General features: G+C 50.4%; 1 protein-coding gene across 1 annotated transcript in view; it reads right to left on the bottom strand.

Annotated features, from left to right (window-relative positions):
- Window positions 1-26,986, bottom strand: part of CNGB1 (cyclic nucleotide gated channel subunit beta 1) — a 67,771-nt gene that overhangs the window by 11,370 nt on the left and 29,415 nt on the right. Inside the window, exons 17-30 of the mRNA XM_055413227.2 lie at window positions 24,947-25,109; window positions 21,302-21,409; window positions 19,130-19,287; window positions 17,794-17,949; window positions 16,261-16,469; window positions 15,201-15,251; window positions 14,855-14,941; window positions 14,382-14,446; window positions 13,428-13,550; window positions 6,981-7,122; window positions 6,037-6,196; window positions 3,620-3,717; window positions 3,442-3,525; window positions 380-498 (exon numbers count right to left, since the gene is read on the bottom strand). Coding sequence (XP_055269202.2) covers window positions 380-498; window positions 3,442-3,525; window positions 3,620-3,717; window positions 6,037-6,196; window positions 6,981-7,122; window positions 13,428-13,550; window positions 14,382-14,446; window positions 14,855-14,941; window positions 15,201-15,251; window positions 16,261-16,469; window positions 17,794-17,949; window positions 19,130-19,287; window positions 21,302-21,409; window positions 24,947-25,109 — 1,723 coding nt within the window. The remainder of the gene's footprint in view (window positions 1-379; window positions 499-3,441; window positions 3,526-3,619; window positions 3,718-6,036; window positions 6,197-6,980; window positions 7,123-13,427; window positions 13,551-14,381; window positions 14,447-14,854; window positions 14,942-15,200; window positions 15,252-16,260; window positions 16,470-17,793; window positions 17,950-19,129; window positions 19,288-21,301; window positions 21,410-24,946; window positions 25,110-26,986) is intronic.

Raw genomic sequence — 26,986 nt, 5'->3', positions numbered from 1 at the left:
CCTCCTTGATACCCCAGCCACCCCTCTGGCCCAACCCCTGAAAACACCTCTACCTTGAGCCCATATACGAAACCAGCTCACCACCCCCACCCCACCTTAGGGACCAAGTGAGGAAGGGAAACTTTTCTTGTTCTTTCTCCCTCCGGTGCAGCCAGGGCCCCAGTAAAGCCTTGCCTGAATTTCTTCTCTGGCCTCCCGTCAATTTCTACACCCTGGTCGGTATCAGGCCCACCTCTCTCATGTGTCAGCAAATGCTGGTGCTGCCTGCACTGTGGTTTCCTCAGACCCACCAAAGGACCCTTGAGGATGTGGTCCCCCTCACGGGTCACACCCCCTTCCCCAGCCTTTGCCCAAGGCCCTCGTCTCACCCCACTCTGACCTTATTTCTCCGAACACAGATCCAGCCTTCAGCGTCACCAGCACGGATTTCCCATCCGGGCCACCCAAGACCTGCACCTGCCCCGCCTGGATGATGTACATTTCCCGGCCTATCTCCCCCTGAAACAGAGAAGGGGAGGTCCCCCTGTCATCACCTAAAGCAACCACAGAACAGCAGGGCTGGGCCCGGACACTGGTGGCACAGCATGGTGGAACCTAGGCTGGGATCCAGCCTTTCCGCTGACTTGGCGTGTGGTTCCCCTCGGGGGCCTCAGTCTCTCCATCTGTGGATTGGGGAGAATGACCACCCCCACCCTGCCAACCTGCCTAATTGGCAGGATTATGGTAGGGACTTAGTGGTACAACGGAAAGTGCTAGATAAGGAGGCCCAGGTGTAGGAGTATTGGGCAGATTCCCAATTGTGCATACCATGGAGGGCCCCGAGGCATGGAAAAGCCTGCACTGTTCACACAATTGGCTGATACCTGTGACTCCCCCACATCCTGTCAGGTGCATGGGAGGCATTTGCTAACTGACATGGGAATGACAGCGTGAATGAGAATGGCCAGCATTTACCTATCACTTTTCGGTGCCAAGTGCTGCTCCAAGTGCTTTATGTGGCTGAAACCACTTAGTCCTCAACAGCCCTCTATGGTAGGAACTCTGCCCAAGGTCACAAAGTTCAGCAAGGTAGAGCCGGGATTTGAACCCAGGCAGTCTGGTTCCAGAGCTCATGGCTGTTACTTGTTGAACTGAGTGCCCCCCAAAATTCATATGTTGCAGTCCTAGCACCCAGCTCCTCAGAATGTGACCTTATTTGGAAAAAGGATCATCAGAGATATAAAGAATTAAGCGAAGACGAGGTCGTGCTGGAGTTGGGGGAGCCCTTAACCCAATAGGACTGGTGTCCTTATAAAGGGGCCTTTGGGGACAAAGTCAGGCATAGAGGGAAGGTGGTGTGAAGAGACACAGGGAGGAGACAGTCAGGTACAAGTCGAGGAGAGGAGCCTGGAGCAGATCCTTTGCTCACTGTTCTCAGAAGGCACCGACCCCACTGACACTCGGACCTTGGCCTCCATAACTGTGAGTCAATGCGTTTCTGTCGTTTAAGCCATTGTGTTTGTGGTACTTTGTTATGGCAGCCCTGGCAGACTGATACAATTTGGGCTTAGTCCCAAATTAAACCAAAGGAATGAATGATTTGCTTCAGACTATAATCAGAAATAGCCAGTCTGCCAAGCACCTTCTAATCCCCAAGCCCTCAGAGGCCAGCACTCTGGCCAGGGAACTATTGGTCATACCTGGTGTGTTTAAGCAGAGACCAAGGCCAGGTAAGTGGCTTTTGCCTTTGATTCGTTTGACAAATGTTTCTTGGGCATCTCACACATGCATGGCCTTCTTAACAAAAAAGAATAAAGTCTCCTTCCCCTGTTTCAGAGTCCAATTAGGGGCTGAAATGTGAGGTGTCTAAAGCATTCACCTTCATGTCACTAAGCAGCCCAGGGGTGGCCTAGGGGGTGTGTCTCGGCAAGAGTGTCACAGGACAAAATCTGTCAGCAGAGGGCGCCATTAACACATGTTCACCAAGTGTTCAGCTGCCTCTGCAAACTCCCCAACAATCTGATTCACTCTTTCCCATCCAAAGTCAAGTCTACATTACCCATGAGGATACTAGCTACAGCAATGGCAACAACTCTGCCAGCCACGGTGCCAGACTCCATATGCTCATATTTTTAAATTCTCACAACCACCCCATGAGGGAGATACTGTTAATATCCCTACTTTACCTATGAGAGGAGTCAGATTCAGAGAGGGCAAGCTACTTCCCCAAGGCTGAACAGCTAGGAAGTGGCTCCAGTGTCAGACAAATCACTCTATTGCTCCCAAACCTCTCTTGGCCTCGAAGGCTGCAGCTTTGAATTCTCAGCCATTTACAGCATCCTTGTCCCTCTTCCGTCAGCTCTTTGCTTCCAATTGTACGCTGTTGTGCAGCATACAACTTGGAGTCAGGGCCCTTCTGGGGCTGGGGGTTCCTGAGTCTTACAGGGGGTTCTTAAGCAATATTTCCACCCCTGTACACACACTAAGCCTTATTAACAGCTCTGAAATCTGGTTCCTGCTCTCCTACCCTGACCACTCAGTCACCAAGTGCCCTCAGTCTTACCTTAAATCCCAAAAAATGGGAGCAGAAGGGGTCTTAGAGACTGTCCAGCCCTGGGATACAAATCCATATGTTCCCTGGGATCAGGTAGGTGATGTAAAGGAGAGAAGGGAGCCAGTAGGGCAGTCGGGAGCGGTGGGGCATGGGGCATCTCTTCAGAGCCATTCCCTTCTCCATTCCAGAGGACTCTTGCTATTTGGGAAAGTGGGGCTCAGTTTTCTGTTTTCAGCCAGAAATCTGGATTTTTATGTGAAACCTTCCTTTTTTTTTTTTTTTTTTTGGCTGTACTGCACAGCTGACAGGATCCTAGTTCCCTGACCAAGGACCTGGGTCATGGCAGTGGAAATACCACATGCTAACCACTGGACCACCAGGGAATTCCTGAAACCTTCCCATTTTTTACAGGTTGGAGACTAATTCAAAACTTTATTTTTAGATTAAACCAGATGTGTGGGGAGGAAACAATCCATGAGACGTTTGGCCTGGCTCCTTGGCAAGGACCATCAGTTTGCAACCTCTGACCTCTCCCTCCCCTATCCAGCCCCATTTTCCTGATGGGAAGACCAAGACGCTAGGAGCAGTTCCATGAGCACAGTCAAGACCCCGACCCTCTTTGGCTCCTCACTTTCCTCTTCTGTAAAGTGGGGTTCTTATCCTGGTCCCCATGGTCCCATGAGGAGGGAGCCAGGCTGAGACACATCTGAGCTTGTGCCCGGAGCTCCTGCTGCCAAGCAAGCCGGGAGCCCTGGGGTCAGCTTGCCACTCGCCTCTCCTCCCAGCAATTCTGCTCTGCCCACACCTGCAAACCTCACCACCTTCCCAGGGGCCCCCTCCGACAGCCCAGCTCCAATGGGCGGGGGCTGCGAATCCCAGACTGCCCTGTGGCCGTCCCGGCCACTCACCTTCTTGCACACGTAGTCGTTGGGCAGATAGACGACAGAGCGCAGCCTCTTCAGCATGTCAAAGATCATCTGCCGGTCACAGCCCTGGCCCCAACAGGAGGGGAAGGAGCCATTTAGAGGAAGGTGTGGGCTCGGGGTCTTCCAGAGTCCTGAGGGTGGGGCACTGGGGAGGCCATACCTGGAAGAGTGCCACTTTGCTGACGATGTCATAGTTCACGTCGATGGCGAGGTCCAGCCGCATCTTGTCCGGAAGCTGCACCATCAGCTCTGACTCATCTGCAAATGAGACCCTGCAAGGGTCAGAGGCAAGGCCAGGCCCCTCCTTCACACACACAGTGCCGAGCCCACACTGCACTGGCTGGGCTCCCGGGTGTGCCATTCCTCTACCACTTGGAATCATTCCAGATTGGGAGGGTATGCTCTCTGCCTCCAGGCCTTTGCCCATGCCGTTCCCTCTGCTGGGAACAACCCCCTTTGCTTCCCTGGCTAATCCCTACTCATGCTTCAGAACCCAGCACTCATGTCACCTCCTCCAGGAAGCCTTCCTGTGACACCCTCCCGCCCACTTATTATGCGATCAGTCCCTGTCCCATTGCACGCGTCACACCCTTTGCTGTAGTTGGTTGCTGACGACCTGTCTTCTCCACTTACATGATAAGAACGGCATTTGCAAGAACTAAAGTGCATGGAGGATGTACTATGTGCCAGGCACTGTTTTACAGACTGCTTTACCAAGATGATTTCATGAACTTCTCCCAGCAGCCCAAGAGGTGCCCACTACTAAAACCCACCTCACAGACAAAGAAAGGACAACTCAGGAGGGCAGCGACTTGCCCACAGCCACACAGCTTGGGGGATGGAACCAGGGCCCCACTCAGGCCCGGTGACTTCAGAACCCATGCTGGGGGAGCAGTGTGTCTGTCCACCATGGCGTCTGTGGTGCACAGTGGAGAGCCTGCACAGAGTGAAGGCTGCTAACTGGAGACAGAGATGCACCCGAGACCCCAGTCCCGTGCTCTGCCCACTGTACATTAGCTTAGGGCTCAAGTGCTGGGTCTGTGCAGCCCTGGGCAGGTCAGAGCCCTCTCTGGCCCTTAACATGTGCCCCTGTGAAAAGGGCCAATGATATTGAAGTCACAAGGCTGTCACTGGGATGGATTGAGGTGGTGGAAGGGAACATGCCCTGGAAACTACTATGGTTAAGTGCATTGTCCACAAACTTGCCAACAACTCCACTCAGGAGACTGTGGGCCTCAAGTGTGGCTTCTTTGCGACCAGACAGAACCCCATGGAGGTGAAGGGGGGCCCTTTCATTTTGCTGAGGGCCTTGGGGGACGCTAAGGCCCTGTGCCAGTGGTCCACAAGCTTTTGAGAGCCTTCCAAAATGATGCCTAGGCTCTGAAAGCGAAATTGTGTGCATGCGTGTATGTGTGCTCAGTTGTACCTGACTCTCTGTGACCCTGTGGACTGTAGCCCACCAGGCTCCTCTGTCCAAGGGATTTTATAGGCAAGAATACCGAAATGTAAGTGGAAAGCATACAGACAGATGCTTTAATACTGGGGCCACCTGGGAAGCACAAAAACAAAATTACTAACTCAGGTGCTGGTAGTGGTAAAGAAATTCCCCTGCCAAAGCAGAAGACACAAAAGATGCAGGTTCAATCCCTGGGTCAAGTAGATCTCCTGGAGAAGGGCATGGCAACCCACTCCAGTATTTTTGCCTGGAGAATCCCATGGACAGAGGAGCCTGGAGGGCTGTAGTCCATAGGTTCACAAAGAGTCCAACACGACTGAAGCAACTTAGCACAAAGATAAAAAGGAAACGGGGAAAAAAAGTCAATTAACATAAAATTAGCATGTCAAATTTCCTTAAGGATTCCATTCAGAATCTGTAAGAACTTCACTACATTTGGAAACAATTTATGGGTAAGATTCTCCCACTTTGCAAGAATTACTGAGCATACCTCATCACTACAAGAAAGCTGAACCACAATGAATGAACATGTGTTGTTTTAGCCAATTTCAGAAGCAAAGCATGACAAACAATTATAAAATATATTGTAATAAACTATAATGGAAAAGAATCTGAGAAAAAAATTTTTTTAATTTATAAAATATATATGTATGGATGTATATGTATACAGGCTTCTCTCATGGCTCAGCGGTAAAGAATCTGCCTGCAATGCAGGAGACCTGGGTTCGAACCCTGGGTCAGGAAGACGCCCTGGAGAAGGAAATGGTAACACACTCCAGTATTCTTGCCTGAAAAATCCCACGGATGGAGGAACCTGGCAGGCTATAGTCCACCGGGTCACAAAAGAGTCAGACACGACTTAGCAACTTCTTGTGTATGGAGAGCAAGAAAGGTGAGAGAGACAGAGACAGTCTTCTTCCTTTCCTGGTTCCAGCTGCACTTCCATCTTTGAATGGGCACCTCCCAAGGCCTCCCCAGGCATCTCTCACTTACATGTTGGGGCTGCAGCCCAGAGAGGCCCCCATGCTCAGGGCCTCAAGGACAGAGGACAGGGCAGGGCCCAGGAAGGCAGGGCACAGGGGTGGGTGGGGCTGGGGTGGGGAGAAGGGGCGTGGGCTTACCCAGCATGCCTTGGGAGTGCCAGGTGTACTCGTACCAGGTTTTGACCCGGTTCTGCACAGACCTGGGGATCTTGTAGAAGTTCATGTACTTCACGGTGCTGTCCATGCAGCTGCGGTAGTAGGTCTGTCCCGCGGTGGCGGCCCCCACTACGTCTCTCATCTGGGGGCCAGGGGGGCGGTGGTCAGGAAAGCCACTGGGTCAGAGTGGGGCCGGGCTTCGGGGACATGGGTTGTGGGCAGATTAATGTAACACAGGCTCCCCGAGTGCATGCTTGCCAGGGTGGTAGGAGACCAGGAGAGAGGGGAAAGCCATGTCCACACTTAGAGGTTTCGCTGACCCAGGATGTTCTGCCTTCAGGATAGACGTGGAGGAGTGAGGCTGCTGGCCCTTCAGGTGGGCTTAGGTCTCTGGGGCCACACACGGAGGGCAGGTCTCGCTGGGCTGGGCTGATTCTGGTACCAACGTGACCCCTCAGAGGCCGCTTTGACCACCCGTGGGAGGAAATGTGAACCAGGTGCGCTGCTTCTTGGGGCAGAGCCCCTCAAAGGTAACACTGAGTACCCCTGGTGGTCACCTCATGCACTACTACAAGCGAGCCTTATGCCAGGGCCCAGCACATTAGAATCCACCAAGGGCTTCTCTCCAAGGGAACAGCCCAAACCCTCAGCCTCTGCAGAAAGCCACTGGGCCCAGCTCTCCAGATACCCCAGAGACTGACATTTCAAACGAGAAGAACCCTCAGTGAGGAAGCGGGACCTACGCCTCCATTACCACCCCTTCACCCCACAGGTCCCAGAGCTCCAGGCTCCTGACTCTCCACCCAGTGCTCTTTCCTGAGCTTGGTCTGAAAGGAACGTGCGCAGATGGTGATGTTTCTGGCAGCAGCAGGAGGGAGAGGGGCCCTGCAGGCAGGTGGGTCGGGACAGACTAGTGGCCCAGCTACCTGTCCGATCATCACGGAGAAAGCGAAGACACCCGTGAAATAGTTTAGACCCTGGAAGACAATTTCAAAGAGCGTCCTGGGGTCGGGCAGGCCGCCGATGGTGATGAGGGTCTTCACAGCCCAGTAGTAACAGCGAATGTAACTGAGGAGAGAAGAGGAAGGGGACCTCAGTCATCAAAACTCAGCCTGTGGATCCTGGGCAATCGGGCTTGAATATAAAGCTTTATAGCTCATGAGTGCAAAAAAAAAAAACCCTTCTCCCAACTACAGAGCCCTCTGCAGCGTACAGAGCATGTTTGCAGGTGCTGTGTGGTTTGGTCATGACTCTGCCCTGACCCTGTAGAGACATGCTGTCATCCCCATTTACAGATGTGGAAACTGAGGCTTCTGGAGATTGCTTGGAAGAGTTGGCAAGAGAATAAACCAGGGTTGCCTGGCTCCTGATGCCAGGAATCCTTCAGTTTCCCTCCATATGTTTTCAATGTCCACAGTCTCTGCTTTGCTCTCCCATCATGAGGGTCAAGAACCAGCTCAAAATTGGAAGACATCTCAAGGATCACCTTTTCTGACCCTTCCCCCTCTCCTGTCCACTAACCAGGTAGTGAAACTGAGGGCCACAAAGGGAAAGGGAACACCCATGGTCACCAGCTGGCAAGTTCCAGGGCTGGGACTGGAAAACAGGTGTCACCTTCTCTCTAAGCTGTCACCCACCATCAGTAACCCCTTCACACAAGCGCATGAGCCATCAGGAAGGGAGGTGGCCAATGGGTTCCTGCTGTGTGGTATAAGGCATAGGAAATGCCCAAGCCTGGGTAATCATCACAAAGTAGCAAGAGTCCCTCCCTCACTAATTTTGAGTTTTAAGGGTCTGCATGTTTATTACTAATTACAAGTTTACATTATTCCAACAGAGCAGCCTCACTGTTCTAATTCCTAGCCATTAAGTCCTACAAAAATAAGCTTAAGCTTTTATAGTAACTTAATCGATACTGAAGTAAAACCTTTATAGCTATTTAAACGGATTTAATCACCAAGGTGCTTATGTTCAGACCTTCAGACCATGCCCTCCCAGGGGTCAGCAAGGTTGAGGTCAGCAGGGCCTAAACTCAGGGCATTCTCAGCAGGCTTTCCTGTACTTTCTGTCATCCTACCAGGGCACAGGAACTGCCCAGAGCCTGCCCTGTCCCCAGTGTCCTGATACATCCATGCTGCCAGGGTCCCTGCTTAGCCAGGAAATGGAGAACATCATCCAACTGGCCAATCATCTGGCCCAAGATTGATCCCAAACTGGTCCTCCCCTGGGCTCCATTCACCAGCTATTTATGCAGTATTGTGGTTAGATCATGGGCTCTGGCGCAGACTGCCTGGGCTCAAACCCAGCCCTGACACTGTCTAGCTGCATAATTAACCCATTTCGCCAAGCCTCGGTGTCCTTCTTCTGGAATGGGCATTACCATAGACCATCTTTCACAGGGGGATCATAAGGATGACGAGGTGAAAAGAGCGCCTGACCCATGGTGGGCCCTCAGGAAGTGTCAGCTATCAGCACCTTCACTGGCACTGGTTCCGGCAGTGGAGAACAGTAGACTGGCCTGTGACCTCACCAAGTTCACTATCTAGGGGAGGCAAGCATGTCAATGGGGGAAGGGTAGAGAAGCAGAAGTTTTGGGGAAGTTGGGTAGTGGGGGTCTTGGCCTTTGTAAGGCCTAGGGCAGGGCTCTCGCTAGGCCTTCCAGTCCTTCATTACCACCTGGTCCAAGAAAATCTCAGACCCACGAGCCAGGCCTGCCCTGTCAATCCCCCATCATACCAGGTCTGACCACCAGGGGGCATGCTAAGCAGCCTTTCAGTTCAATTCCCTTCTGTCGCTTAGTCGTGTGGGACTCTGCAACCCCATGGACTGCAGCATGCCAGGCTTCCCTGTCCACCACTAACTCTGGGAGCTTGCTCAAACTCATGTCCATCGAGTTGGTGATGCCATCCAACCATCTCATCCTCTGTCATCCCCTTCTCCTCCTGGCTTTAATCCTTCCCAGCATCAGGGTCTTTTCCAAGGAGTCTGTTGTTTGCATCAGGTGGCCAAAGTATTGGAGCTTCAGCTTCAGCATCAGTCCTTCCAATGAATATTTAGGACTGGTTTCCCTTAGGATGGACTGGTTTGATCTCCTTGTAGTCCAAGAGACTTTCAAGAGTCTTCTCCAACACCACAATTCAAAAGCAGCTTTCTTTATAGTCCAACTCTCACATCCATACATGACTACTGGAAAATCCATAGCTTTGACTGAACAGACCTTTGTTGGCAAAGTAATGTCTCTGCTTTTTAATATGCTGTCTGGGTTGATCATAGTTTTTCTTCCAAGGAGCAAGCATCTTAATTTCATGGCTGTAGTCACCATCTGCAGTGATTTTGGAGCCCAAGAAAATAAAGTCTGTCACTATTTCCATTGTTTTCCCATCTATTTGCCATGAAGTGATGGGACCAGATGCCATGATCTTAATTTTTTGAATGCTGAGTTTTAAGCCAGCTTTTAAACTCTCCTCTTTCACTTTCATCAAGAGGCTCTTTAGTTCTTCTTTGCTTTCTGCCATAAGGGTGGTGTCATCTGCGTATCTGAGTTTACTGATATTTCTCCCAGAAATCTTGATTCCAGCTTGTGCTTCATCCAGCCTGGCATGTCACGTGATGTACTCTGCACATTAGTTAAATAAGCAGGAAGACAACATACAGCCTTGACATACTCCTTTCCCAATTTGGAACCAGTCTGTTGTTCCATGTCTGGTTCTAACTATTGCTTCTTGACCTGCATACAGATTTCTCAGGAGGCAGGTCAGGTGGTCTGGTATTCCCATCTCTTGAAGAATTTTCCACAGTTTGTTGTGATCTACACAGTCAAAGGCTTTGGCGTAATCAATAAAGCAGAAGCTTTTCTGGAATTCTCTTGCCTTTTCTGTGATCTAACAGATATTGGCAATTTGATCTCTGGTTCCTCTGCCTTTTCTAAATCCAGCTTGAACGTCTGGAAGTTTATGGTTCACATACTGTTGAAGCCTGGCTTGGAGAATTTTGAGCATTACATTGCTAGCATGTGAGATGAGTGCAATTGTGCAGTAGTTTGAATGTTCTTTGGCCATGCCCTTCTTTGAAATGAAAACTGACTTTTTCCAGTACTGTGGCCACTGCTGAGTTTTCCAAATTCGCTAGCATATTGAGTGCAGCACTTTCGCAGCATCATCTTTTAGGATTTAAAATAGCTCAGCTGGAATTCCATCCCCTCCACTAGCTTTGTTTGTAGTGATGCTTCCTAAGGCCCACTTGACTTTGCATTCAAGGATGTCTGGCTCTAAGTGAGTGATCACACTATTATGGTTATCTTGGTCGTGAAGACCTTTTTTTATAGTTCTGTCTTGAGAAACCTGTATGCAGGTCAGGAAGCAACAGTTAGAACTGGACATGGAACAACAGACTGGTTCCAAATAGGAAAAGGTGTACGTCAAGGTTGTATATTGTCACCTTGCTTATTTAACTTATATGCAGAGTACATCATGAGAAACGCTGGTCTGGAAGAAGCACAAGCTGGAATCAAGATTGCTGGGAGAAATATCAACAACCTCAGATATGCAGATGACACCACCCTTATGGCAGAAAGTGAAGAGGAACTCAAAAGCCTCTTGATGAAAGTGAAAGAGGAGAGTGAAAAGGTTGGCTTGAAGCTCAACATTCAGAAAACAAAGATCATGGCATCTGGTCCCATCACTTCATGGGAAATAGATGGAAAAACAGTGGAAACAGTGTCAGACTTTATATTTTTGGGCTCCAAAATCACTGCAGATGCTGATTGCAGCCATGAAATTAAAAGATGCTTGCTCCTTGGAAGGAAAGTTATGACCAACCTTGATAGTATATTAAAAAGCAGAGACATTACTTTGCCAACCAAGGTCCGTCTAGTCAAGACAATGGTTTTTCCCGTGGTCATGTATGGATGTGAGAGTTGGACTGTGAAGAAAGCTGATCGCCGAAGAATCGATGCTTTTGAACTGTGGTGTTGGAGAAGACTCTTGAGAGTCCCTTATACTGCAAGGAGATCCAACCAGTCCATTCTAAAGGAGATCAATCCTGGATGTTCACTGGAGGGACTGATGCTAAAGCTGAAACTGCAATACTTTGGCCACCTCATGCGACGAGTTGACTCACTGGAAAAGACTCTGATGCTGGGAAAGGTTGGGGGCGGGAGGAGAAGGGGACGACAGAGAATGAGATGGCTGGATGGCATCACCGACTCTGTGGGCATGAGTTTGGGTGTACTCCGGGAGTTGGTGATGGACAGGGAGGCCTGGCGTGCTGTAATTCATGGGGTCGCGGAGAGTCGGACACGACTGAGCGACTGAACTGAACTGAACTGAATTGATATTCTTGCCACCTCTTCTCAATATCTTGTGCTTTTGTTAAATCCATACCATTTCTGTCCTTTATTGTGCCCATCTTTGCATGAAATGTTCTCTCGGTATCTCTAATTTTCTTGAGAGTTAAGAAAATCAAGTCCCCTTCAGGGGGACTGAGTTGGGCACTGCCTGGGTGCTGGGCGCTGCTGGGCCACCAGAAGAATGAAGATGAGTGATCCATATAGCTCCAGCTTTCCCTGAAGCCCTTCCTGACTAGAGAAGCCAGCTACTGGCATGGATGGCACATCTTAGGGGTCTCTTGAGTATTCCATGCCACTGGACCTGTGGAGAACCCTGCATACTGCCCCAGACCTGGCCAATGCAAAGCAGGATGAAGAAACCAAATATATAGGAGCTTAGGTCCTTAGGCCCCCTGGCCTATAGCAGGCATTCAAGAAATGCTCACTATTTTGAAGGCTATTATTATGAATGATATTGGATTTTTAGAGGAATTCTCCTTCACTAGTTGTGCTTTTGCATATCTTGGGTTTCCCTGTAGGATTTTATTTGGAAAAGGGTAATGCTGCCAGGAAAGTGTGCCTCTCCACTGCACAGGGAAGTCCCAGAGGGCTAGCCCTGTCTTCCCCACTCTGCCTGCCATACCGTGCAGGCCTGCCTGTGATGGGTGCCAGGCCCTGCCCTGGGAAATGGCTTCTTAGCCAGGTGGGATATGAACCCCTCTGAGAATTTAAGGACAGTTAGGAAGCTTCTCCTCAGAAGTCAGCATGCTCCCAAAATTCACTTCTGATTTCAAGGGAGGTTTGTGACCCTAGGTTAGGTTCCTGGTGTGCTGGCTTCCCCTTAATAATGACCAGAGCTAGGAAGGGGGGTCACTGACTCCTGTCCAGGCATGGGCTGCATGTGTTACGCACATTAATTTATTTATTTCTCAGAGAAATCTGTGTGATCCCATCCCCATTTTATAGATGAGAAAACTGAGTCTCAGAAAGGGTAACGGCCTTACTCAAAGTCACAGAGCAAGACTTAATGAATAGCTTCTGTTCTTCCCTTTGCACAGAAAGCCTTTGAGTCCTCTCTCTGCACCCCTTGTGAGAGAATGAATGAATGAACCAGTGAGTGAGTGAATTAATGAATGGTCTAGTCATGGTCTCTGGACCAGGGCTGTGGGTGGGTTCAGCCAAGGGGAACAGGAGCAGGGTCAGTGGTGGTGTCAGGGTGTTGGGCCTGATCCCACCCCTGACACACAGCATCCCACAGCGGATGTCAGGTTCCCCCTCCTACCTGCTGGGCTGCCCTAGACCCTCAGGCTGTCTCGGTGAGCTCTCCTCAGGCCACAGGCCCAGCTCAGAAGGTGACAGGTCACTGTGGCTGAGTACTGAGGCATTTGGCCTGAGAAGGGGACATTCTGGACCAACAGCCACTCTATAAAGAAGCCACCTTGGGACTTCCCTGCTGGTCCAGTGGTTAAAAATCTGCCTGCCAATGCAGGGGACCCAGGTTTGATCCCTGAACAAGGAAAGTCCCACATGCTACAGAGTACCTAAGCTTGCATGCCTAGAGCCTGTGCTCTGAAACAAGAGAAGCCACCACAATAAGACTGCTCACTGCGACTAGAAAATAGCCCCTGACTCACCACAACCAGAGAAAGCCCATGTGCAGCAATGAAGACAGCACCATCAAAGGAAATAAACAAATCTTTAAAAAAAAAAAAGAAACCACCTTGGATGCAAGTGACCACCTGTTCCAGCACCAGCTAGAAGCAAGTGTGAGGAGGAGGTCAAAGTGTTGACAAGCTGGATGGAGAGCATTTTACATCACTTGTGGGCACAGCCCAGGGTGAGGCAGGGCCTGCCTGAGGGGACTCGCAGCCCCTTGGGCCTGAACTCTGCCTCTGCTTCTGTCACTACAGCTGACCAAGTGCCCACTACAGCCTGGCACTGATTCCTTGGGAATGAGGTGACCCAGCAACATGGTGGCAGCGGGATTCCTCTCTAGGAGTCTTGGTGCCATGAATTATTAAGACACAGGAGGAAGACTGCAGCTCACCTGTTTCCCACGCCATCATAAACCCAGTGAGTGGAGCCGAGGCCCTCATAGGCCGACGCCCAGTAATACAGACATGAGTTCAGATGTAAGCTGTAGAGCAGGTAGGCTGTGGTCCTGATAACCCTACAGAAGAAGGAAGGCATGAACACAGCAGTCGAAAAGGTGGCAATGACATCTCAGCCCAGGGGTGGGGACTGCAGGGAACAAGCTAGTCCTCACCCTCCCGAGCACCCTCAGAGAACCCTGTATGGGAGCCGCAAGGCCCTGCCCAGCTGCCTGGTGCAACAGACACTTGGCCCATGGGAACTGGTGGCTATACTATGGGGCCTACTGTTTGCTCTACTGAGCCTGCACTGGCTAGGAATGGTGATGCTCCAACAGAAAGTTGTCAAGACTGGGGCCCAGAATTGGCACAGAGCTACATGTGCAGACAATTCTGGGGAAGTGGAGGAGCTGAGGAGGGAATGCATGGGGCGGGGGAGGGGGGGCGGGCAAAGAAAGGACATGCATGCAGAGAAGCGCTGCCCCTGAGAGATATCAAGAGGAGCCCTGTCCCCGGCCTGGCTTGTCCTGTGTTCCAAGCCTGGGCATCCACAAGATGGCCCACTGTGTCCCTACACCCACCACCCATGTTTGAGTGTTTGGGGGGTCAGTTTCCTGAGCTGAAACCAAATTGAGGCCCAGCTCCCTGGATATGCAGGGGAGCCACACAAGTCAACCTGCATGTGCCCTCCTCACAATTGGGGGAAACAGGACATTCCTGGATCTTTAAAAAACAAACATCCCTTCAAAGAAGGATGAGGAAGAGGCCTGGCTTCCGGCGGGTGGTAGTGGCTAGGGGGCTTGGGAGTCAGGTGATGCTGAAAGGGGAAGGTAGGGGGTAGAGAATGTCTTGCTCTGTTCTTGCTGCAAATATCCTGGGACACGTGTGTGTACGTGTTGGGGGGGTCTCACCTGTAAACGTAGGCTTTGCTGAGGATGGATTCCAGGCGGTTGTTAAACTCAAAGAAGGCCATATACTGGGAGGAAGAGCAAGGCATCAGGGGTGGCCCACTGCCCTCCCCTCCCCACCCACTCCCCACAGCCTCTAGGACTGAGGGTTCTTTCTGCAGCCCCCCAGTGGGAGGGGGAGCCAGGATGGATCTGAACGTGTGGCCAGACTCCTGCCTCACCATTAGTTGTTGCTAGTACATAACCCTCACCTCATGGAATTGAGGAGTAAGCACTTGTAAAGCCTCCAGAACAACATCTAACACACAGCACAGCTAAGAAGCACTAACAATCGTAAGGAATTTCCCATCATCCCTTGCAGCCACTCTTTCCTGATGCCTCACCAGAGCTGCTTAGACCAGGCATCAAGATGTTGGCGCCAGCACAGAGCACCAGAGGAGCCAGAGGCCTTGGATGGGGAAGCCCACTCGTCTTACCTTCAAACAGCGGGGCAAGCGCAGGAGGGGATTCACACCGAATTTCAAGTAGAGTAAGTCCAAGGGCAAGAGGCAGAGCATGTCCATCTGAAATGCCAGCAGGACACCACAGTGTATAAAACAGCGTGTAACTCCCAGGATTGTGGGATGGGGTGAGTGGTGGGGGTCTCCACCTTCAATGGAAAGGCGAGGTCAGGATGCCCATGGAGGGGCTAAAACTAGGGCAGCAGGTACCCTACCAACAAGCCCCAGCCTGTGCTGGTCCTGTGGGGGAAGCCACGTCACACTGGCCTCAAAACACCCAGGGCCCCCAGAGATACAGCCTCCTGAGACCCCTGGCACACACCTTAAAGCGCTGAGATTTCAGGTAATTGTTGCGCATCTCCTTTTTGTCCGTCTGGAATGAAATGGAATAATGACTGTGAAATGGCCTGAGAGCTTCCCCCTGACCCCATTGGAGCAGTGATGCAAATTCCCACCCAACCTCAACCTTCCTATCCAAATAATGGCCCCATGGGTGGAGAGCCATTGAATGGACCAGCGGAGCTTGGTGAAAGCCTACAGATGGGGAGATCGAGCTCCCCAAGGTGGAGTTGGGGGTGTGTCCTCCAAGGTCACTCAGCTTGATTCCAGCTTCTTGGATGGAAAGCAGGGATGCTGACCTTACTCTCTCAGCACGTTAGCCTCACCTGGATCATTTGCAACCTTATTCACTGCTCTGATCAGACCAGGAAAGAGGTTGCCCAGGGAATTCTTCTTCCTGTGAATTATTTTAGAAGCTCAACCTCAACTTGTCTGCACACAGAGGAGACCCAGCTCCACCCACATGGAATTTTGAAAAATGACCTACACAGGGAGATGGGGACTTTGCCACATCACAGTCAGGATTTTGGTTTCCTCCCCAGAAAATGCGCCAGAACATGGATTCCCCAACTGGTCTGAGGAGTGTGCTTTTTGCAGGACTCCCCCCAGGAAATGTCGATTGTCAGCAGTTACTGAGCACTCTGCATATATCACCTCCATGGAGCCTCACAGCAATGGTAAGAGGTGAGAAAAATTACTATCCCCATTTTACAAATGAGGAAACTGAGGCTGTGAGAGGTGACACAGTTAGTTCTCATACAGCCAAGATTTGAACCAGATCTGCCTACTCTGAAGACCATTCTCTGGACTACTTCTTCATCTCTAATTCTATCAGGTGGTCCAGGAACCATTTTACCCATACACGAAGATGTGCATAATTCAAATGTATCAAAGATGTGTGAAACAAACAGCCATGCTGTTGAATAGGCATGAGTGGATGTCCTGAGATTTCGATGTTCATTTAGCTTCTTGTCCATCCCAGCATCAGGGGCTCTGGCGGCAGGGTCTTCCCCCAACCAGCCCCCCACCCGGCTGTGACTCACAATGATGTCCCCGCCTCTGACAAACTGCAGGCGCATCTGGAACACAGTGATGTCCAGGAGGTAGATGAGGTCGCACAGGTAATCCATCAGCAGCCAGATATGGATGTTGTCTGGCGTCTGATAGGGGAAGGCCCAGCGCACGGGAATCAGCCAGCAGTTCCAGTTCCAGGCCAGCACCACGAAGAACAGCCACAAGATGTACATCAGGTCTGCAGGGGTGGGGGAGGGAAGGTCCTAGAACCTCAGCCGGAGAAGGGCCCCTCACCTCGCCGTGCAATCGGGATGGGGCTTTCTTCTTTCGACTTATCAATCTGTACTTTGTTACCAGCTCTAAATGTGGCCCTTCTTGAGGGAAAGAGAAAGTGTTAATCATTCAGTCGTGTCCAACTCTTTGCGACCCCATGGACTACTATAGGCTACCAGGCTCCTCTGTCCATGGGATTCTCCAGACAAGAATACTGGAGTAGGTTGCCATTCCCTTCTCCAGGGGATCTTCCCAACCCAGGGATTGAACCTGCGTCTCCTGCATTGCAAGCGGTTTCTTTACAGACTGGGCCACAGGGAAGCCTGGTGGAGGGGAGCATGAAAACTATCTTTGATATAAAAATAAATCACAGCTAGGCCCTAACAAACTAAGTACTCTCAGTAGCGGATGTGAGGTCATTATTAGTTCATAGACAGCTAACAGAAAATACTTTTGATCCACTCTGGTTGAATTTTTTCCAAAAATGTATTTCCTGCTTTCCTAAATACACAATAGTGAACAATGCATAGAAGATGGACAGATGGATACATAGACAGGTGCACGGAAGGATGGATACTGTAGGTCACCTGGGCATTTTATTATTTGTTTATTTACTTTTATTTTTTGGCCACATCCAGCAGTTTGTGGGATCTTAGTTCCCTGAACAGGGATCGAACTAGTGCCCCCTGCAGTGAATGTGCAGAGTCCTAACTATTGGACTGAAAGGGAATTCCCTCCAACCTGGGCATTTTAAAGGACCCGTGGACACCAGGGTTGGAGTCCTGCCCCTCAGTGACTTCTTGTGTGACCCTGGGAAAGTCCCTCTCTGGTCCCTGCTCTGTCCTCCTCAGAGAAGTCACAGGAGAAGTCAGATTTTAAAAAGAAAAGAAAAGGCAGGGAAACCCTTTGTAAAGTACTGTGCACATATGAAGGTTTGTTAGTCCTTAAGAATATAAAATGAGCTAAAAGGCAAGTGAGAGGCACTTCACTTGAGATGTTGGAAGAATTTTTCCCCTTCTCTGCTCAGAGCAGCAGATCTGGGAAAGGAGCCAGTAAGGGCAGAGTAGAAAAAAGACTTGGCCAAGAGTCAGGAGTCCTGAGTCTGCCGCTGACTAGTTGTGTCTTTAGGCCAGTTAACTCCTCTGTGCCTTAGCTTCCTTGCCTGTTAGGATGGGTGCCGTATGGCTTCCAAGTCCAGGGACTTCAGTTTGTTTGCGCCCCCCTCCCCGCCCCCACCCTGCCCCCTTCCATGACGTGGTGGCCACGCCCACTGCCCTCCCAGGACTCACTGGTCAGCGGGTCAATGCTCTGGGGAAACTGGTACTTCTTCCAGGGACGGCGTTTGAACTTGCAGCAGAGCATCTCACAATAGTGTTCCTCTTCCACCTGCCCCGCTTCAGCTGGCTTCACTTCCGGGGCCGGTTCTGGGGCTTTTTTGGCTGGGGCTGTGGGATGACACTGGTGACCCTCTGACCTAATCCCGGGGCTCAGGCTGAGGATGCAAAGACAAGGCACCCGACTGCAGATGCTGGAGCTGAGGGGACCCTGGTGGCTCTCCACAACCAGCCACAAGCTCTGTGTGTTCTCCTGCAGCAAACCCCACATATCCTCTTAAATAGCAGCCTGAGCACCTGCTCTGAAATGCTTCAGTTCAGTTCAGTTCAGTCGCTCAGTCGTGTCCGCCTCTCCGCGACCCCATGAATCACAGCACGCCAGGCCTCCCTGTCCATCACCAACTCCCGGAGTACACTCAAACTACCTACTACCAATAGGGGACCACTGCTCAGGAGCTGCCTAAAATGAGGTGTTTCTGGGCAAGTTGGGTGTTTCAGTTGAATGTCTGCTTGTGTGTCTGTGTTTGGACAGCCTGGTTCTCTCTGGAGGTGGGGGGACATTGGTACCCAGAACTTCCACCCCCAGGAATCAGGAAAACATTGCCATAGGTTTTTCAGCACAGGAATCTCAGCTCCTTCGTCTCTAAAACAAGACACTGAATGGGATCACAGCCTTCCTGTGCATCTGTGGAGATGTTTGTTGGTGAACCAGAGATTGGCTAGTTCAATATGGCTATGTTTCTAGCTTTAGGATTATGAAGTCAGGCTCTGCTAGGTTCATTGTCAGTATTTTGAGTTTGAAGGCACAACCCTCCTTTGGAAAAACCTAGAAAACCTCCCTGGCAAGAGAGCGTGGTTCTTATTTCCTCCTGGTACTCTGAAAGAAGAATCCAAATAAATATTGTAACCAAGGCCTTTGAAAACAAAGACTGTGTGGTTCCAGAGTGGGTTGTGGATACCATCTGAGTGTAAAACCATGACATACATCCCAGGGTGGACCACCTACCTGCCTGCCAGCAGGAAAGGGGCAGAGGGTCAACCAGGGAACTTGCCCTCTGGGAGACAGAGCTAAGTACAACTGGATCATCGGCCAGAATCTGACCTTCTTTCCTCCCCTGGACACGTAGTTAAACCTGTATATAAAGGATCTCGAATTCCAGAGAGAGGAGATCTGCGCTTCTCTCAAGCACCCCTTTTTTTCTTGGGGCTACCCTCCCTATGAGTTGTAAGAGGGCTCCAGGGGCCCCACCACACCCTGGGTCCGGTGGACCATCACCAGCTCTGGACTCACAGGGCTTGGGGCTCTCCTCATCGGAGGTGACATCAGGGTCGATGAGCTTCTCCTTCACCTTCTCCGTCCGCTCCTTGAAAAGCTTCACCAGCTCCTGGAGCCGGTCATTGATGATGGCACTGTTCTGGCTGGCTGTGGAAGTTGCACGGTCCTGGTCACTGTGGAAACAGCACCCAGAGTTGAGCGGACTGTGTGGGGAGGGACCCCTGCTCCCCCAAACAAGGGCAGAACCTGTATCCCACCTGGCCTGAGGGGGTCAACCCTGCCCCAGTCTGGGAATTGCACCAGGATACCCAGCTTTTTAGGAAATGTAGCATGCAAGCTCTGATTCAGATGGGCAATTCTGAAAAGCTTTGGATTCCACTTGTGATTTAGGGGGCAACTCTTGGAACTCAGCTCAGGGCCATTAGACTCAGTTTGGGGTTCACATGAGATCCAGGACCGATCAGAGAGGGCACGGGGGCTACTTTTTGAGGTTTAGGAAATAGCTGATTTAAAAAACAGTGCAGGGAATTCCCTGGCAGTCCTGTGGTTAGGACTCTGAGCTCTTACTGCCAAGGTCGTGGGTTTGATCCCTGGTCAGGGAACTAAGATCCCACAAGCCACGCAGCATAGGCAAAATAAATAAATTAATTAGTTTAATTCAATTAAAATAAAATAAATTACAGATACATTACAAATCCTTTTAATTTACAGGAATTTAAAATGTATGAACTTGCATCAAGAGAGACAGACACAGACAGAATGAATGACAGCCTGCCTGACAGTCCACTCAGCATGGGTCCAGAGCTCTGGGTGAGTTGAGACGGGTGGCCGTGTGAATCAGCCTAGTTCCCTGTTCTTTGCTGAGTGGCCTGTGATCCTCTCGCTGAGCTGAGAGTGACACTAGTGTTTACAGATATATTGTTTTTTTCATACATTGAGGCACTGAAACCCAAGCCAGCTACTCCTCATGTGCTCAGCTGAGCTGGAGACAAGCAGTATGGGGTCATAATGAGAGTTGGCACCAGGGGTGGCGGAGAGAGGAACTGCTCACCCACTTTGGGAAGTAGTCGCCACCCAGCCAGGGACCACGTTGCCCAGGTGTGGCCATGTCAGCTCCCTTCTGTGCACAAGCTATGTGCAATTCCAGGCCTCCTTATGGAAGAGCAGCCTGGCACTCTCCCTTCCTGTTTGACCAGTGAGATCGTGAAAGCTGCAGAAAGATAGCTGAGCCACTGTGGGCTGGGTCCTTAAATGACTGCAGAGAGCAGAGTCTTCCACTGACCTGAAACACGCACCTGATGACATGACTCTGACATGAGACATCTTGTTCCTTATGGCACTGAAACACTGAGGTCTATTTGCTATAGCATCTTAACCTACTGAGGGAATACCTAGGGCTCCATGCTGACCACCTTAAGAGCTTTTTTCCCAAGGGAATTTTTATTATTCTACATGATTTCTGCCTTATCTTCTGATATGAACCCTAACCCCGCCCTGATCCTATTACATAAGATGAGACTCCCACTGTAAACTAAAAGGAATCACTGGATGATAGGTGAGGTTTGGGGTTTTTTCCTGCTTCTTTGACTTTTCTGAACTTTCCACGATACTGCTAAGCATAAACTCCATAAAATTACAGGCAGAAAAAAAAGACTGGAAGGAAAGGCCATGGTTTCCTGAGGTCACTCCAGGAGCATGGCTGGGGAGGAGGTGAGACGCCCAGACCAAGCCCAGGGTTGGGGGATTCATTGTCACTAGCCTATGCAGACCTTTCAGGAAAACATCTCCCACTGGCCCAGCCCTTGAGACAGGCAGATGTCAGAGACACAGGCCCTGATGCCCTCACAGTGGCCGTTAAACATTGTTCCATGGACCAGCTGCATTGGAATCACCTGAGGAGCTTATAAACACTTGGTTTCCCCAGGTCCACTCTCTTGGTTCGGGATACAGGAGGCCCAGAGCCCAGGCCCATTCTGCAAACCAGAATTTGCACAACTGCTGGGCCAGTCAGAAGCAGTCAGGGCAGGGGACCCAGCCCCCTCTTACTGCTTGGAAACCATTGGCACAGTCTGCCTTCAGGCAGAGTGTTCTGAAAACATCCATGCTCTCCCCAGCTCACCTCCCTTTGCTTGCCCACCCCACCCAGACTTCTGACTCCCTGAGACCCCAGAGGCGGCCCCCACTTACTCCATGCCCTGTGGGCTGGTGGGGTCCGACCAGGCGACCACGGGGGATGCAGCCGGTGACAGCATCTTGAGCTCTTCAGCCTCATCATCTTGGGAAGGCAGCCTCTTCCTGCAAGAACACAGACATGGAAAGGGATTTCAGCGGGGCAGGAGCCACAAGCAGGGAGCCAACTTGGAGCCCTGCAGATCACCCAGAGATGGGAGGTAGGAGAAAAGGGTGGTGTTGCCCAAGGATCCTCGCTTGCCTGCAGGGAAACAAAAAGGGAGAAGAGGGGACACAGCCGACCTCCAGACCTTGGTCTCTGCATCTGTTCAGCGGCCTCACATAAAAGTAACAGAACTGACTCAGCATCAGGCAAACCCAAGTTTGCTCCCCAGCCCTGCTTCTTCCCAACGTGTGACCTTGGTAAGTTACTTAAACTCTCGGAGTTGCCTCAGCTTTCCCCTCTGTAAAATGGGACTGTGTGTTCTGTGCTTAGTTGCTCAGTCATGTCCGCCTCTTTGTGACCCCATGGACTACTGTAGCCCGCCAGTACAGAATCCCCTCTGTCCATGGGGATTCTCCAGCAAAAATACGGGAGTGGGTTGCCATGCCCTGCTCCAGGGAATCTTCCCAACCCAGGGGTCAAACCCAGGTCTCCCGCATTGCAGGTGTATTCTTTACCAGCTGAGCTACCAGGGAAGCCCAAAATGGGACTAAATCTAACCAGCTCAATGAGGTGCTTATCACTCAGTCAGGTCTCATTTTAAACATCCTTCTCCCCCCACCTCCCAGTCTGACGGCACTGAGCTCCCCAGTCCACACCCACCTCTTTCTCATCACGCCACCCTTCCAGCCTCCAGCAAGGTGTGAGGACTCAAACTTCATCCTGTTAACTCTCCTAGAAGCTCAGCTTCCCTCCCTTAACAGAGGTGCCCCTGACTGGAAAAACTGACACCCACAGGCCATGAAGTCTGGTCTCCTGCACGTGATGTGACCTGGGACAAGCCCCATCCCTTCCTGAAGCTCCCTCTTTCCTATCTGAAGGATAAAGACTAAATTAGCTTGGGTCCCCACCGTTCAGTCCAAGTCTACCAGTGTTGCTTTTGGAACCACTGGTGTCTTGGCTGATGGTGTCTAGATTTGAATACGTGTGGTACTTCTACTATCCCCCACCACTGTGCCTCAGGATTCCACCATTAGGGCTTCTAGAGGGATACAGTCAGAGGGATATGCAGCATTTGCTTTATTCCAGAAAGCTCTGGAATTACCCTATTATCTTCTGTCAACTCAACTAAAATGGCAAGACTCATGGGTTCGCCTCTTTTACACTCTAATTAAAAGGAGGCCTGCAGGGGCACTTCCCTGGTGGTCCAGTGGCTAAAACTCTGAAATCCCAATGCAGGGGACCTGGGTTCGACATGCCACAACTAAGACCTGGGCATAGTCAAATAGACATCAGGGCAAAGACCCTGATGCTAGGAAAGATTGAAGGTGGGAGGAAAAGGGGACAACAGCAGATGAGGTGGTTGGATGGCATCACTGACTTGATGGACATGAGTTTGAGCAAGCTCCGGGAGTTGGTGATGGACAGGGAAGCCTGGCCTGCTGCAGTCCATGGGGTTGCAAAGAGTTGGACACGACCGAGCGACTGAATTGACTGATAGCCAAATAAATACTGAAAAAAAGGATGCCTGCACACAAGAAGACTGGGACAGAAATCTCACATCTAGGACTTAAACTCAGCCCTCCTGCCCTCAGCCCAGTGCCTTCCGAGGGCCTGGAGAGAGTCTGGAAAGTGGAAGTAAGTCAGAAGCTCTGTTCCCCAGCACTGCCCAGTGCTTGGCCCTGTGCTAAGCACTTCACTTACAGGAGTTTGTTGAATTTTCACATTCCTAAGGTACAGGGAATGTTTCATCCCCATCTTATCATGGAAAGATGGGGGCCTAGGAAGATCAAATGACTTGCTTTAAGCCTCACATCTGGTAAGTGGTGACCTGGAATTCACTCCAAACCACAGCTCTGCGCTGTGAGAAGGGCCTTGCCCACATGCCCCCCTCTGCCCCTCTGTTTGGGTGGCTTCTCTGCTCCCATCAATTGCCTCATCTTCATTCCATCCCTGACCATAGACAGCCCCATCGGTCTCGCATGTCAGGCATCAGAATTCCTTCTTGGGGGCAAGCTCAGGCTGAGGCTTCTCCAGTTTCTCACAGTTGTGTTCTGCTTAGCAACTCCCTGGAAGAGTCTTGTATGATTCCTTGTTCACTATCTCCGTCGCACTGGAATATCAGCTCTATTAGGACATGCTTTTCCCTGACGTGTCCACAGCACTTAGAGCAGAGGCTGGCACATAAAGATGTTCAAAAAGTGTTTGCAAATGAATGATAGCTAGAGGGGCCTCACAGACCCAGCTCATAAGCAAAAGGTAGGAGCTTGGATTCTAGCCCCATGTGACCTTAGTCCCCTCGTCGCTGCTCCCCAGTATCCATCTCTAACCAAACATGTACAGTTTCTCCACCCTAATAAAGGGAATACAGGGGGTAGACCAGATGTCCACAGTCATAGCAGTGCCTTGTCTCCTGCTATCTGTATTCTGTATATGATTCAGTGAATTAACCATGAGGACTGATGTGTCTGTGAACTGTGTTCCGAGGCCAGGTGAGATTATGCCTCTCTTCTCTACATTAAAATCTGGGAACCTTCTGTTGACTACATCCAGCCATTTCTATCCCAGCAGGCACCTGACTTCAACTGAGAAATTATTCAAAAGCTCATGGATGAGAGCAAGAATTTAATAAAAAAAAAAAAACCATCTCTCAATCCAGCCAGCAAAAGAAAGGCACTGGTGGCTCTTCTTTAGCTTAAATAATCATTCACAAAGCACAGTACTGCACCTCACAGCCTACCTATAGCTCTATACAGGAACGCTCTCAGCTAACCAGCTCAGGTTGTCCAAAACCACCTCTAACCATGCAGCAACTAACTTATCTCAAGAAGCACAACAGTGTGTGCAACCCTGAGCAGGAATTTCATTTTTGAGAAAGGAGCCCAGGGACAGAGGGCAGAAGACCAAAGAGATATCCATAGCACCATTGTGGACAGTATTTAACAGGCAAGGATTGCTACGTCTGTTCTGACATGTGGAGCTGGAAGATGTCAACACAGCATCATAGTGACAGCCTAGCAAGATGGAAAAGGGCTCAATAAATAAGATGTGGTCTCAGATGAGATGTGATCCAATCCTACCTTCAATCAAAACCACTCAGAAGCCTGGGCCCACAAATAAGGTATGGAACAAGGGCAGAAAAATAAAACCACAACCTAACCTAGTGTGGTGGGATGAGGGATGGTTATTGTATCTAGGGTTCTTTGGTATTTCCATTGTATTATTTAACAATAATATTAGCCCTATCACATCTATTACCCACTTCAAACCATACACTCAAGGGTATTCTGGACAGGGCTTCCTCAGAGACCTCTTCCTAGGGCCTGAAACCAGGAATTGGGAGACCTGGAAAGGGTTGGGCCCATGGCCCCAGTGCTGACAGCATCGCACTGAGAGGCCTCGGGCCAGTTTCTTGCCCTCTCTGGCCCCAGTGTCCTCTGCCACCAGACGCACAGGCGGCACAGTGCTACGAAACATCCAGGAGAAGCACAGAAGGCGACCTGAGGCTCCCTGCGGCTGATCCTGGGACCGCAAGGGTGTCGGACTTGGCAGGAGACGGGGGCAGCGGCACGGGAGAGGGCGGTTTCTCCTCGGCGATGAGGGGGCGACCGTCAGCATCAGCGTCTTCCACCTGCACTTCCGGGTGCTCTTCCGTGGCGGGTACTGGGGAGGGGAAGGAGGACACAGCGTCAGAGAGGAGCCAGGTCCCGGAGCCTCGCTATGTTCTACGGGGAAGCCACGGAGAGTGTGTGTGGAGGGGCCTGCGGCAGCCCTGACTCCAAACAGGGCCCCCAGGAGAGCTCCATGCAGGGGACACAACGAGGCGGTGTCCAGGGCCCTCCGAGGGCCACGCCCCTGGCGGCCACGGACCCAGGAGCCACGGGCGCAGCCGTGACGTCACAGGAGCTCCCGGACACAGCCTGGAGCCCAGCCTGGTTTCCCGGGGCCTGGAGAAGCAGCAAGGCCCTGGGGTGGGGGGTGGGGTGGCAGCACTGAGAAGGGGCTGGGGGAGCCTGCCTGGGGGGCGCTGAGTCCTAGGGTCTGGCCTGGTGCAGTCTGGCTCAGCTGCTTCCTCTCCCTGGGCCTCAGTTTCCCCATCCCAAGGTAGGAATGATGAGGCTCTCCCAGGCCAGTGGGGGCAGCAGACATGGGGGTACACGACCTTTTTTTTTTTATTTTTTATTAAAGCATAGTTGATTCACAATGTTGTGCCAATCTCTGCTGTACAGCAAAGTGACTCAGTTATACACATATATTCTTTCTTTTCATATTCTTTTCCATTATGGTTTATCACAGGATGCTGAATCTAGTTCCCTGTGCTATACAGCAGGACCTTGTTGTTTATCCACCCTATATATAATATTTTATATCCAATCCCACACTTCCAGTCCTTCCCTCCCCTATCTCCCTCCCCAGTGGCAACCAGAAATCTGTTCTCTACATCTGGGAGTCTCTTTCTGTTTTGAGATGGGTTCATTTGCTCCATATTTTAGATTCCACATATACTGATTGCATATGATATTTGTCTTTCTCTTTCTGACTTACTTCATTTAGTATGATAATCTCTAATTGCATCCATGCTGCTGCAAATGGCATGATTTCATTCTTTTTGTGGCTGAGTAGGATTCCATTTATACACGTACCATCTTTATTCGTTCATCTGTCAATGGACACTTAGTTGTTTTCATGTTTTGACTATTCTAAATAGTGCTGCTGTGAACATAGGGGTGATGTATCTTCTGAATTATAGCTTTGTCCAGGTATGTGACCAGGAGTGGGATTTCTGGATCATATGGTAATTCTATTTTTAGTTTTCTGACGAACCTCCACACTGTTCTCCTCAGTGGCTGTACCAACTTACATCCCTACCAACGGTATAGGAGGGTTCCCTTTTCTCCACACCCTCTCCAACATTTGCTATTTGTAGACTTTTTCATGATGGTCATTCTGATGAATGTGAGGTGGTACCTTCTAGTTTGGACTTGCATTTCTCTAATAATCAATGCTGCTGAGCATCTTTTCATGTGCTTACTGGTCATCTGTACATCTTCTTTGGAGAAATGCCTATTAAGGTCTTTTGCCCATTTTTCAATTGGACTGTTCTGGTGGTGGTGGTGGTTGTATGACCTGTTTGTATATTTTGGAGACTAAGCCCTTGTCCATTAACTCATTTGCAAATATTTTCTCCCATTCCATAGGCTGTCTTTTCTTTCTTTCTTTCTCATGATTTCTTCTGCTGTGCAAAAGCTTGTAAAAGTTTGATTAGGTCCCACTTATTTATTTTTGTTTTTTATTTCTATTGCCTTGGAAGACTAAACTAAGAAAGCATTGGTATGATTTATATCAGAGAATGTTTTGCCTATGTTCTCTTCTAGGAGTTTTGGGTTTAAGTCTTCGAGCCAGTTTCAGTTTATTTTTGTATATGGTGTGAGGGTATGTTCTAACTTCACTGATTTACATGCAGGTAACTTTCCCAGCACCACTTGCTGAAGAGACTGTCTTTTACCCATTTTATATTCTTGCCTCCTTTGTTAGAGATT

The sequence above is a fragment of the Moschus berezovskii genome, chromosome 22 (genome assembly GCF_049115385.1).
Source record: "Moschus berezovskii isolate FMDL1 chromosome 22, NW_MosBer_1.0, whole genome shotgun sequence".
Lineage (NCBI taxonomy): Eukaryota > Metazoa > Chordata > Mammalia > Artiodactyla > Moschidae > Moschus > Moschus berezovskii.
Note: the sequence above shows the minus strand (reverse complement) of the source record. Positions and strands in the feature narration are given on the sequence as shown.